This window comes from Podarcis vaucheri (genome assembly GCF_965113315.1).
Source record: "Podarcis vaucheri genome assembly, chromosome: 17".
NCBI lineage: Eukaryota > Metazoa > Chordata > Lepidosauria > Squamata > Lacertidae > Podarcis > Podarcis vaucheri.
In genome coordinates this window covers 14928867-14942123 of record NC_138755.1, presented here as the reverse complement: position 1 = coordinate 14942123, position 13257 = coordinate 14928867, and the positions used below count along the sequence as shown (strand labels likewise).

General features: G+C 45.1%; 1 protein-coding gene across 3 annotated transcripts in view; it reads left to right on the top strand.

Annotated features, from left to right (window-relative positions):
* FOCAD (focadhesin) overlaps positions 1 to 13257 on the top strand; it is a 141248-nt gene that overhangs the window by 66114 nt on the left and 61877 nt on the right. For all 3 annotated transcript variants that reach the window (XM_082204526.1, XM_082204525.1, XM_082204527.1), the window contains exons 16-19: positions 5620 to 5754; positions 7684 to 7734; positions 10520 to 10603; positions 11832 to 11976. In XM_082204526.1, the coding sequence (XP_082060652.1) occupies positions 5620 to 5754; positions 7684 to 7734; positions 10520 to 10603; positions 11832 to 11976 (415 nt within the window). The remainder of the gene's footprint in view (positions 1 to 5619; positions 5755 to 7683; positions 7735 to 10519; positions 10604 to 11831; positions 11977 to 13257) is intronic.

Here is a 13257-nt window from a genome sequence, read left to right as displayed (position 1 = left end):
AACAGCAATATACAATTGAGCAATAACTATCGAGACTCAGGGCATTTCCTGGGGATTCATGACCGAGGGAAAGAGTTCACCGCAGGCCGTTTATCACAAGGCAGAATCGGCCGTTCCCCCGGAAATGCCCCATGCCAAGATCATTAGTGCTGTTATTACCTTTGCATTTGTTTACTTTTTCAAAAACTTAGGTTGAGAGGAAAGCATAATTTTGTTTCCCTGCGGTTTTCTTTGCAACGCTACGGGGTGGCTGGCTCTCAATGGAGCCGCCGCTGCGTTTCATTATTCCAGAGAATTCGTTTCTTGCAGAAGGAGCCAATCAGATGTCTGGAATTTTACTCTTGTTAAGGGTATAAAGATAATTTATTATGGAAATGCTCTCCAGTGTACTTGAGAGCCCCCAAGAAGCTAACTAGAATGGCCAGCTGTGTACAGTGATTTTTTTAAATCAAGTGTGGATTTTCACATTACATTCCAGCAATGTTGCACTTAAATCAGTGGGGGGGGGGGAGACCATGTGCAATGATGCTGTATTAAAAAAGTGGCCGTATTTTTCATGTTGCTGAGACTGCGCTTTCGTTTCCAGTTTACGGAGATTTTATTTGGGGCGTTTGTTAACGTAGGCATTGGAATGGGAGACTTGATGAGCCATCTCCTTGCAGGGCGAAAGTGCCCGCAATTTGGCTGAGGCAGAAGACCGGTTAAAGTTTTAAAAGTAATAACAACAACAATTTTATTGTTTATATGCCACCCATTTGGCTGGGTTGCCCTCCAGATGACTACCACTTTCTGCCCTGCAAAGTCAAGCTGTTGCAGAGTTGGATGACGAAAGCCTGGCCAAGAACACCAGTTATGAGAGTTTTGGGATTAATGCCACCCTAATCTAGATCAGTTTGCTGGTGGGCAGGATAGAAGGAGAGTCCTCTTTTGCCTGCTAGGAAGGAGCAAATGTGAGTAGAACAGCTCCAGTAGCAGTGAGGACATCACGACCAGTGCCAGATTTACGTATCAGCTAAACAAGCTCTAGCTTAGGGCCCCACTCTCGGGCCCCCCCAAAAAAACGTAAAGGAAAAAAACCTAGATGTACATCTCCAAAATATAAAATAAAGCCTTAAAAAAAAAATAGTTCTAGATAGTGCCAGTGATTTACTATGTCTCTGCCAAACTCCAAGGGCACTTAGCTTTGAAGACTAGGGAAGTCTTGACTCTTTCAGTTACAAACAGGGGAAGCCAAGGTTCTGGTGAAGAGGCTTGGCTCGCTGGCTGCAAATCATTGTTGGCGAATGACCACCGCAGAGCTGGAAAGAATAACCGTGATAATGAGCTACCTTATCTTAGTGAATTCAAGTCTTGATTTAGCTTTCTGGTTTCCTTTTGCAAAGGACGTTAATCTTGGGGTAGTGTTTGAACTTGGAAAACATGGAGTCCCGAAATGTCGCTGTGACACCCATCTCGTAGTTAGCTAGAGGGACAAAGCCTGAGTTTAGAGCTGAGTTTGCGGTGATTTGAGCTAGAAGAAAAGCAACAAGCAGGAGAGAGAGAGGGAGTCATGCCAGATCTCTGTCTGAATCCGAAACTGCAGTTATGGGAGAAACAAGGCTCTTTTGGGGTGCTGGTGCTGTGAACCCCTTCATCGTGGGCGCAGCAATAATAATAATAATAATAATAATAATAATAATAATAATAATAATAATAATAATAATAATAATTTATTTATACCCTGCCCATCTGGCTGGGTTTCCCCAGCCAGTCTGGGCAGCTTTCAACAGAATATTAAAATACAATAATCTATTAAACATTAAAAGCTTCTCTAAACAGGGTTGCCTTCAGATGTCTTCTGAACATCAGATAGTTTTTTATGCCTTTGACATCTGATGGGAGGGCGTTCATTTCAACTGCCACTCCTCTTTCGTGGGTTCTGCACCCTCTTGCCATTTGGGGGCCTATAATTCTCTCACTGCAGAAACAAGTTCCTTTGATTCTTTGGTATGTTAAATTCAAAGACCTTCTAAACCGTGTATTTGGTCTTGACATAAAATACAATAGCATTTGAGGCTCAACAATCTAACGTGTGCATTTTTTCAGGACAGTGGTCGTAATGTGGCTAGTCTGACTCTGTGGTCCTCACCAGCTTAATTTATTCCTAGTAAAGACATTTGGAAAATGCACATTACTTTTCCTTATTGATTTTTTAATATCTTCCTCAACTATAGTATAAACTCAGAGAATGTGAACATTTCATACAATCGACATCCCCCCCCCCTGTCACAGGGTAAATTGATCTATCATTTCTCCTGTTAATTTGTAAATGCATATTTATGATCCCTCTGAAACACTGGATATTTCTCTCTCTCTCTCTCTCTCTCTCTCTCTCTCTCTCTCTCTCTCTCCTGCAGATGAATTGTTCTCTCTAATTCTTGAGAATAGTATTCCTGAAAGTGGGGGTGGAGAAGTGTCATTTTCACTCAACATATAATCAGATTAAGTTTCAGTAGCTGTCATTATTAGTTACACTGGAATTGTATTCACAGATCTGCCTGTTCGTTAAAAGGATTTAACTCAATAGGCATTCCTGAAAGCTTTTTCTTTACAGTTTTTGAAATGGTCCCCTAAAGTGTTTTCACAACCTCTGAAGTGGCTGCTTAATTCGGCAATTACTTTTCTGATGCCCAGTATTCTGATTCTGTTTTTTTCCTTTTTTACCCGTGTGTGTGTGTGTGTGTGTGTGTATAATATAATATGAATTTCATCAAGCAATCACTGTTATGGAATGAGCTTCACAGGGACGCTGTCAGTTCATTTCTCTGCACGAATAAATAGTTGATTCTTCCACTTGGCGAATGCACATCTGCAGCTTTGCTCATAACGTTGTATACATTATGAAACTTTCTCCGGCATTGACTTCCTTGGTTTTGAATATAAAGCAGATGTGAGACTCGTAACATGGCCCCCTGGTAAATCTTGGCTTGACCTTTGACTTGAGGACTTGCAACTGTTGAAGGAATTTATTTTCTGCGGCATTCTACTCATCATCCATCTAGGCACCCATTGCCATTGCAATGTAGACTCGAACAATGCAGAGCAATAGCAGATAACTAATCCTGGCAGAATATAGAGCGATGTCTGAAAAGTTGAAATTCTTGAAAGGAACTTTGTGCACTTATGTCAAAGATGGATCGCAGGGGAATCCATTGAAGTCTTCATTACAATGGTTTGCTCCCTACGGAGCTGTGGATCTTGGAAAACCAGGAGACACACTTATGGGAGAGAAGAAGGGAGACTTCAGCATTCATGTTTGTGATGCAAAAGATTTGATTGTCAGATTCATTCATTCCTACTATGACCTTATGTGTGGTGGACTTAACTCATTGCAATGGATCGGTCTGGCAGCTCTGTAAACTTCCTTGTGTTCCTTGAAAGGTTCAGCTATTTGTGGCGTGAATGGAAGATGGAATACAAGCAAGCCTATCTTCTATCTAGTTCTAATGTCTATAATTCTAAAATTGTTTCTACCATTACGAAGAGAAGGCCTTGGTGCTTTAATTTTGGTAACAACATGAAACCTTCAAGAGCAAACATTAGCATGAGAGAGAGAGAGAGAGAGAGAGAGAGGTTGTATATCTGAGGTTGTTGATATTTCTTCCGGCAATCTTAATTCCGGCTAGGGATTCATCCAGCCCATCCTTTCGCACGATGAATTCTGCATATAAGTTAAATAAGCAGGGAGACAATATACAGCCTTGCTGTACTCCTTTCCCAATTTTGAACCAGTCAGTTGTTCCATATCCAGTTCTAACTGTAGCTTCTTGTCCCACATAGATTTCTCAGGAGACAGATGAGGTGATCAGGCACTCCCATTTCTTTAAGAACTTGCCATCGTTTGCTGTGGTCGACACAGTCAAAAGCTTTTGCATAGTCTATGAAGCAGAAGTAGATGTCTTTCTGGAACTCTCTAGCTTTCTCCATAATCCAGCGCATGTTTGCAATTTGGTCTCTGGTTCCCCTGCCTCTTCTAAATCCAGCTTGCACTTCTGGGAGTTCTCGGTCCACATACTGCTTGAGCCTTCCTTGTAGAATTTTAAGCATAACCTTGCTAGCGTGTGAAATGAGTGCAGTTTACCTCTTTGTCAAACTCTCACCTCTTCCTCTCTTGCGTCCAAGTGTAGATTGTATGGGGCAAGATCCTATTGTCTTGCACTTTGTAAAGCTTCATGCTCATTGATGGCCCTATATAACTTAATATACCTTTTAATAGGTTGAACACGGTTGAATAGCTCCTTCATGTGAAGGAAGCACCATGCAATTTACTGGATAGGAGCTCCACTTTGTGTGAAGTGGTTTGTATGCAGGTTTTTGAGTGTTGCACAGTGCCCTTCGTAATGTGGAAGAAAAAGAGTTTGTTTTTTATTGTTTATGGTCTGTTCAAGTCCTGAAGGGATCCTTGAAGAGACAAACATTCACATGTACTTAATCCTCATCCTCCCCACACTTCTCCCCCTTTGCCCATTCCATTATTCTGAGAACAGAAGGAAACAGTGTCTGCTTCTCTCTCTCTCTCTGTATAATAATTTTTATTAATTTTTAATTACAGTGATCCAAAAGAGCCACATTATCACAATACCAGATTACAATACAGTTAAATAGCCAATTATTCAAATACCGGATTAAACAATTTTGGGTGACTTCCCGTGTGCTGGATTTCAGGGTACAAAGTTCTTATTTCTTTCTGCTTCCATAATCTTGATCATTCCAATTACAACAGCACTGATCTTGAGCCTTTATTTTACAGCCACTGGTTTCATGACTTTCACTCGTAATTGCATATTCAATAAATTTTATTTCTGCAAGAGGAGTTTATGTATGGATTTTGGGAGGGGTTAATGCTTCATTGGAAACGGAGGAGTTACCACCTGCCGTAAAAGATGTACACTGTCCTTAAGGAGACCTCTCTGGAACCAGAAGTGTTAAACAACAACCACCCAGTGGCAAATATCCCATTTCCGGGGTTGATATGAATTGGGAGTCGTACAACAGCCTCATTGACTGGTTCCATTCCTGTTCTATAAGGCACTCAGTGATCAAGTGCTTGATTCTATTGCTAACCTATTTAATAATTCCTGGAGCAATAGAAATATATAGAGAAGTCTCTCTTCTTTCTCTTTGGTGATCCCTCATAGCCAAGTAAGATTGTCTTCCATAAACACGGTTTTAACAGTGAGCCCGTAAGTGACTGTGGAGGCCAATTCTGGATCCATATGTCCTTCCACAGTGGGGACATAAGTTTCCGGGCGGGAGTTGATCACGGTGTGAATTTGCCAAGCATGTCTTCCTCTTAGCACGTTTCTCCCTTGCGTCCTGAGTTCGAGTGCCTTCAAAGCCCATGACACCTTTGGTAAAGGCTGTTCTCCAACTGGAGCGCTCGCAGGCCAGTGTTTCCCAATTGTTGGTGTTTATACTACATTTTTTAAAAATTTGCCTTGAGAGAGTCTTTGAACCTCTTCTGTTGACTACCAGCTTTCCGCTTTCCATTTCTAAGTTTGGAATAGAGTACACCAAGCCCTGCTCTGATACGGATATTTGGCGCTGTTGTGCTCATGTTACCCTTTGTTCTCTTTCCAGGTTGTCTGCATTCGCTCTACATGGAACGCCCTGTCACCAAAGCTGAGCTGTGACACCCGGCCACTCATTTTGAAAACCCTGAGCGAACTGTTCTCTCTTGTGCCTTCCTTAACGGTGAACTCAAACGAGTATGAGGTATGCCAGATGACCTTCAGAGTCCCTTCCAACTCTACAACTCTATGTCCCTTGGCCCCAAGGGATACCTATTCTTCGGATATGTGGTAGATACTGTCTAGCATTTTAGGAACGTTCCTTTAGCCTATGCTCCTGAAAACCTGAAATCAGCAGTTGTGAGCTGCTGTATCAGGAGTGGAGAACCTTTAGCCTTCCACATGTTGTTGGACTACAATAAAAATAATAATAGTAACAACAACAACCATTTATTTCTACCCTGCCCATCTGGCTGAGTTTCCCCAGCCACTCTGGGCAGCTTCCAACAGAAGGTTAAAAATACATCAAAACATCAGTCATTAAAAACTTCCCTAAATAGGGCTGCCTTCAGATGTCTTGTAAAAGTCAGATAGTTGTTTATTTCTTTGACATCTGGCGGGAGGGCATTCCACAGGGTGGGTGCCACCACCGAGAAGGCCCTCTCTCTGGTACCCTGTAACCTCACTTCTCGCAGGGAGGGAACCGCCAGAAGGTCCTCGGCTCTGGACCTCAGTGTCTGGGCTGAACGATGAGGGTGGAGACGCTCCTTCAGGTATATGGGAATATTGTGAAGCTCCTTGACATCTGATGGGAGGCGGGTGCCACCACCAAGAATGGCCTCTGCCTGGTTCCCTGTAACCTCACTTCTCATGGTGAGGGAACCACCAGAAGGTCCTGGGCGCTGGACCTCAGAGTCTGAGCTGAATGATGAGGGTGGAGACGCTCCTTCAGGTATATGGGAATATTGTGAAGCTCCTTGACATCTGATGGGAGGCGGGTGCCACTACCAAGAATGGCCTCTGCCTAATTCGCTGTAACCTCACTTCTCACGGTGAGGGAACCACCAGAAGGGCCTCGGAGCTGGACCTCAGTATCCAGCCTGAACGATGGGGGTGGAGATGCTCCTTCAGGTCTACTGGGCTGAGGCCGTAGGGCTTTAAAGGTCAGCACAAACACTTTGAATTGTGCCCGGAAACATCCTGGGAGCCAATGTAGGTCTTTCAGGACTGGTGTTATATGGTCTCGGCAGCTGCTCCCAGTCACCAATCTAGCTGCCGTATTCTGGATTAGTTGCAGGTCCATAAATGACCATATAGCGCATATTCAACACAAAAACAGTGACAATTTGTTGTTGACAAAGGACAGCTGGACATAGAAAGGGCCCCATTACCTTCAGGAGCTGAGGGCCTCATCAAACCTAAATCCGGCCCTGGCCGTTGGACTGATCTATTCTTAAAATTTGAGCAGGGAGGTCACAGGCTCCCCCTGCAACATATTATTTCACAGGTCAGCTATACTGGGGGGGGGGGAGCTCCCTCAACATCGTTTTATAGTGCAATATCTGCTTTTCACGTTGTACTGTGGAGCTCACCATGTACTGAATAAAAAAGATCACACCTCCTGGTTCTGGTGAGAAGCTGAGAACAATGTTTTGATAAGTGACTGGCATGCTTTTAGCGGGAGAAAATCTTTTAAAGTCCGTTAATGTCACTGAGACTACAAACAATGTGAATGGTCTACAAATTGCCCCTTTAGGAGCACTAAAAGGTCAATTCCCTTCCCTCCCACAGAAATGGCACTTGTCTGCATTTTATTGTACATCATTGGATATTGGCTCTTGAGAGTAATTTTTGACCTTTTGAAATGCTCTCCGTTAGTATGCTAAGGTCCATTGGTCTGCATTTTTAACCCAGCTAAATTGCTCAAACCGTTCTGGTTACCGTAAATTGAGCTGAAAAAACACCCTTGGCAACTCCAAGCCCTTAACTCCTATTCTGAAGAAACTGCTGAGCCATAAACACCTGTTCTCTGAGGTAAACGTAATAGAAGGCTGAGATATTATTATTGGCTTGTATTGTGTACCTTGTTGCCCAGATAAGAAGGCGTGGTAACCTCTTTTTCTAATTTTTATAGAAATTCAAAGTTCAAGTCGTCAGCTTCCTGTGGAGCCACACACAGAGCAAGGTGAGAGACTAGAAAACGAGGTTTGTCCGGTTTGAACAAAATGCGTGTCACAGATTTGGCACGGCTCCTGATGCCGTGTGGCCAGGTGGGAATGTTCAGGGAGGCAGGAGAGGATATATTATTTAATAATATCCTTCTCAACTTGCGTTAACAAATTCTGTGATTTAGCAGAGTAACATTCCCCTTTTTAAACTTACACAGCGGATAGGTTTGCCAGGCTTGCATAAGCCTTTAAAATAAGTGTAATGGGTATGAGTTACTCGTGCGTAAACTGGTGCCTTTCTCGGCTAATTTGCCTTGTTAAAACTTTCTGACTGCACAGCCCCTTCTCATGGTGGCTGCCTCAGTCACTGGCAGAATCCGTCAGTGGGCGTTTCTTGAACCTCTTCCAACATAAAAGTTGTTTGACACCCAGTCTCCTCCTCCTCTCACTGCGCGGGAGTCTTCTGCGCAGGGAAGGCGTGGGTAGCGGAGGACCTGGGCTCTCCTCACTGATGTCCAGTGAAGAGTCCTGGAGCCCTCTCTCCACTTCCCCCGTCTGCCCTCCTTTATCCCTGGTGTTGCGCTGATTGGCTTCCCCCTCTACTGAGCTGTTTCTCCCCCTGCTGCTGGGTCCTTCGCCAGCATAATCTGGGAGCCTCCCCTTCGCCTCTCGCTCCGATGTCAGTTCCCTGACAATAAGTTTCCTGGTAATTCCTCTTTTATTCCCTCCTAAAAAGAATAGACACGACACAGTCTTGTATAAAAGAGTTTACTCACACATTCTGTTCACAGATGGATCCCAGAAGGCAGACTTAAGTTACAAAATATATAGACCTGGAATCTATCCCATAAGGAGATAGTTCCTTTGTCCTCCCAAGAGAGCATCTCAGGATGATGCTTCTTCAACGAAACCAAAATGGAGAAGAGAGAGAGATGTGGTTGCCAGCCCTGTGCTTTTCTTACCTGCACAGGTGAGGTCATGCCCACCTCTCGTCACATGTAGAGGGAGTTTGTCCCAGCCCAGGAGGAAGCAGGAGGTTAAACTACTGGCTGGACAAACATCCCTCTTCATGTCTAAACGTGTCCACTCTAGGAATGTTGTATTTGACTGCTCTGTGTTTCACACCCCACAGTGGCCAGGGAGGAATTCACCCCGGGCTGCACAGTGCCAGCAGACGCCACACTGAGCAGCCCGGGTGGGTGAATTTTGCATTGGGAAGAGGCCTGATTGGCCTCTCCTGATGTGACAGTTGTCATTCATGCAACGTGTGACATCAAGCCCACATGAGTCATATGTGCCACGTACACACACACAACCAGTGTCAGGCGAAACTCGGCACCTGTGCTTCTATGCTAGTATGTACATTTATATGTTTTGGTTTGCAATGCTACTTCGGTAATGAATTGAACCTGTGATGGCACGCTGCTTCTTGACATATGTTTTCCATTCGTGGTGTGTTTTTGTTCTGCACTTTAAATCTAATGCGTGTGAAGAATGTTAAACTGTCAGACACAGCAGCTAAATACAGCACTGCATCTTGGAATAGTTACAGGGCAGAATTGAACTCTTAGAGGCTCCCTGGCACTTAGAAACTTTGGCAATTAAGTAGAAATAGCTTAGATAAATACCGTATTTTTCGCTCTATAACACGCACCTGACCATAACACGCACGTAGTTTTTAGAGGAGGAAAATCCGTAGGCATACTACCCATAGGCATTCCCTCCCTAACACGCACAGACATTTCCCCTTACTTCCTAGGAGGAAAAAAAAGAGTGTTATGGTGCAAAAAATACGGTAGATAATCACGTCAGCGTGACCCCATTTGTGTTCTTATTTTTTAAAAATGTCCTCCCTATTTCTTTGTGACTCCTGCTATTCAACATTAGTAAAGGTAAAGGTACCCCTGCCCATACGGGCCAGTCGTGTCCGACTCTAGGGTTGTGCGCCCATCTCACTTAAGAGGCCGGGGGCCAGCGCTGTCCGGAGACACTTCCGGGTCACGTGACCAGCGTGATGAAGCTGTTCTGGCGAGCCAGCACCAGCGCAGCGCACGGAAACGCTGTTTACCTTCCCGCTATAAAGCGGTACCTATTTATCTACTTGCACTTAGGGGTGCTTCCGAACTGCTAGGTGGGCAGGAGCTGGGACCGAAAGATGGGAGCTCACCCCGCCGCGGGGATTCGAACCGCCGACCATACGATCGGCAAGTCCTAGGCACTGAGGTTTTACCCACAGCGCCACCTGCATCCCTCTATTCAACTTACTCAGATTTTAAAAGATAGAGTGCCATTCACAGTGGTGAGCAATTTGAAGGTGTGCCCTCAAATGCCCCCTTTCCTGGTCGCCCAGGTGTCATCCCTGATGGGGGTGACAAAATGGCGGGAGGCACTCACCGCGGGGCCTTCAATGCGCCTGAGCCACGTGTCTCTCCTGGGAGTGACGTGGTGGCTTGGGTGCCCGCAGGCTCTGCGCTGCCCCAAATGGTCGGCCCACTGCCTCCCCCCAGCTATAGGGTGTCTGAGTGGGAGGAGGCAGTCAGACTCCTCGGAGGCCCTGCGGGCTACTGGCCCTGCCCCTGGACACAGGGCACGCATGCCACCCCAGACACCCAATTGGCTTGCTCCGCTGCTGATTGGCTGCTTCAGTTTAAGCAAAGACTTTCAGGTTCGATCCCTGTAAAGGACAGCTGCATATTCCTGCATTGCTGGGGGTTGGGCTAGATTATCCTCAGGGTCCCTTCCGACTCTCTGACCTCGTACCACAGGGATGTATGATGTGATCGTGACTTCTTTCGTCTCCAGGACCCACTCGTAGCCACATCGGCGTACAAATCTCTCTCTGAATTTAGCTCAGAAGAACACATCATTCTCCATCTTCCCGAACAGGTACACGTCCCTCCCTCCCTTCAAACGTAGAGGAAAAGTGATTATTTGTCAGAAATGCAAAGAAAGGCTGCAGAGAGATAGGCTTATATTTCCATGCATGGTGGAGTTGCACATTGGTCTACACCAGGCATGTCCAACAGGTAGATTGCGATCTACTGGTAGATCACGGGGTGTTCCTGGTAGATCTCTGGCCCCTCAGTGATCTCCCCCCCCCAAAAAAAGAACCCCTCAGCAACAACTTTGGCTTCCAAAAAAAGCTCAATAACTTTGGTCCATCCAACGATAATGGGTAGATCACTGCCAGTTTGTTTATACTGTGAGTAGATCGCAGTCTATTGGGAGTTGGACGTCCCTGATCTACACCTTTGGGGAAAGGTGTTTCGCATGTTTTCCAAAATTACGCAGCAATCCTTTTCTTGCCTTGTTATCCTCAGACTCGAATTTAAACAATAATGCAGAGATTTAGTATTTTTCCTGTTCTAAGCAGCCCAATTAACAATAGCCCGATACTGGAAACAACCTATAGAAATCACCATTTAAATCTGGTTAAATAATATTTGGAATGTGGCTCTTATCGGAATGCCTTGCAGAAGGGCAATTAAAGACATTTCAAGTATAGACACTTTTGACAAGACTGGGCTTATTTTCTTTTCCTTTATAAACGAGACGAAAGATACTTTTATTCCACCCACAACACAAGGATCTCTGTGGAGAGGATACTTGAATTGATAATGTGTAAATAAACGTATTGTTTGTCTACTGTGTATTGCATAGGAAACCTAATACAGTCGTACCTTGGTTTTCAGACAGCTTAGTTCTCAAACGTTTTAGCTCCCAAACACCGCAAACTCAGAAGTGAGTGTTCCGATTTGTGAACTATTTTTGGAAGCCGAATGTCCGACGCAGCTTCCGATTGGCTGCAGGAGCTTGCTGCAGCCAATCAGAAACCGCGTTTTGGTTTTTGAATGTTTTGGAAGTCGAACGGACTTCCAGAACAGATTCCACTCTGCCTGGTATCCTGTAACTTCGCTTCTCGCAGGGAGGGAACCGCCAGAAGACTCTCGGAGCTGGACCTCCGTGTCTGGGCTGAACGATGGGGGTGGAGACGCTCCTTCAGGTCCTTCCTTTCATAAAGAAAAGAAAACATGTATTTGTTTAATTGATGTCTTGCCCTTGCTTGGACTCTTAACTAATGTTCGCCTGCCCCATTGCTTCCTTGCTCACACAGGCAAGACCAGAATTGCCCCAACCAGAAGAGGTGGATATCAATGAAGAGGAGGAAGAGGAAGAGGAAGAGAAAGAGGTGGATCTCTCTGTTCCTGGTGCCTCCTATATCAAATTGTTGATGCTCACGCCTCCTCCTGTTCTACCAGGTATAATGCATGCAGAAACGAACAGATTTCTGGCCAGGCCTTTGTATAACATTGCTTCCCTTCTGAGGAGTTCCTTAAAATTGCTGCTAAGTGATGAGAAGCAGGTGCCAGACATACAAATAAAATACGATTGTCATTGTTCCATACAGAACAATTAAATTGAAAAAAATCTACATCAGACGTTCAAAAACCAACAAGCCTGCTATCCCAGCTATCCCAGCCCGGTTAGCCCCCTAAAAACTCTGATACCCCATGATTAAATACAATATACTTCCATAGAGACTACTGCAAAGGTAAAGGTAAAGGGACCCCTGACCATTAGGTCCACTTGTGGCCGACTCTGGGGTTGTGGTGCTCATCTCGCTTTATTGGCTGAGGGAGCCGGCGTACAGCTTCCGGGTCATGTGGCCAGCATGACTAAGCCGCTTCTGGCGAACCAGAGCAGCGCACAGAAACGGCGTTTACCTTTCCACCGGAGTGGTACCTATTTATCTACTTGCACTTTGACGTGCTTTCGAACTGCTAGGTTGGCAGGAGCAGGGACCGAGCAACGGGAACTCACCCCGTTGCGGGGATTCGAACCGCCAACCTTCTGATTGGCAAGTTTTAGGCTCTGTGGTTTAACCCACAGCGCCACCCGCGACTACCTTACACTGCGTTTAAAACCAAAATAGCATTTGAATAGAAACTGTTTCTCAGATGGCTAGTCCTAGTCTTTATAACCCTGTACCTTCTTCCAGAAGGCAGAAGCTGAAAGAGATCATTTCCGGGGTGCGCACTATCCTGCACTATCTCTGCAGCTTTCTTATGGCACCTGGAAGCATAGATTTGATCCAAGGTGGGAAGAGTGCACCCAATTATTCTCTCCGCAGTTTTTACAACCCTGGACAGCATTGTTTTTCCCCTGACCTTGCATCTCCCAAACCACACACACAGACCAAATGTTGTAGTAAGCAGTCATCTTCGATCTCTGACGTTGGGGGCAAATGGCTGGAGATGGTGGAGTTTACCTTTGCAGATGCATCTAATGGACCAAAACAAAATGGTAGCATGATAGACCTCGGTCTGCTCCAGTGAGCTGGTTCTTAAGCTGTTTTCCTGTAAATGGCCAAAGCTGGATGTTACAAACTGTAACCAGCCAATGCATTCCTTCTGACATTTGCAGGTGTGCTTATATTCCTTTACCAGACTGTGACATTTTTATACAGCTAATGAGTTAGCCTCAAAGAATGACAGCAGAATACATAAAATTTAACGAACCCGGGCAAAAGTCTTCAAGAA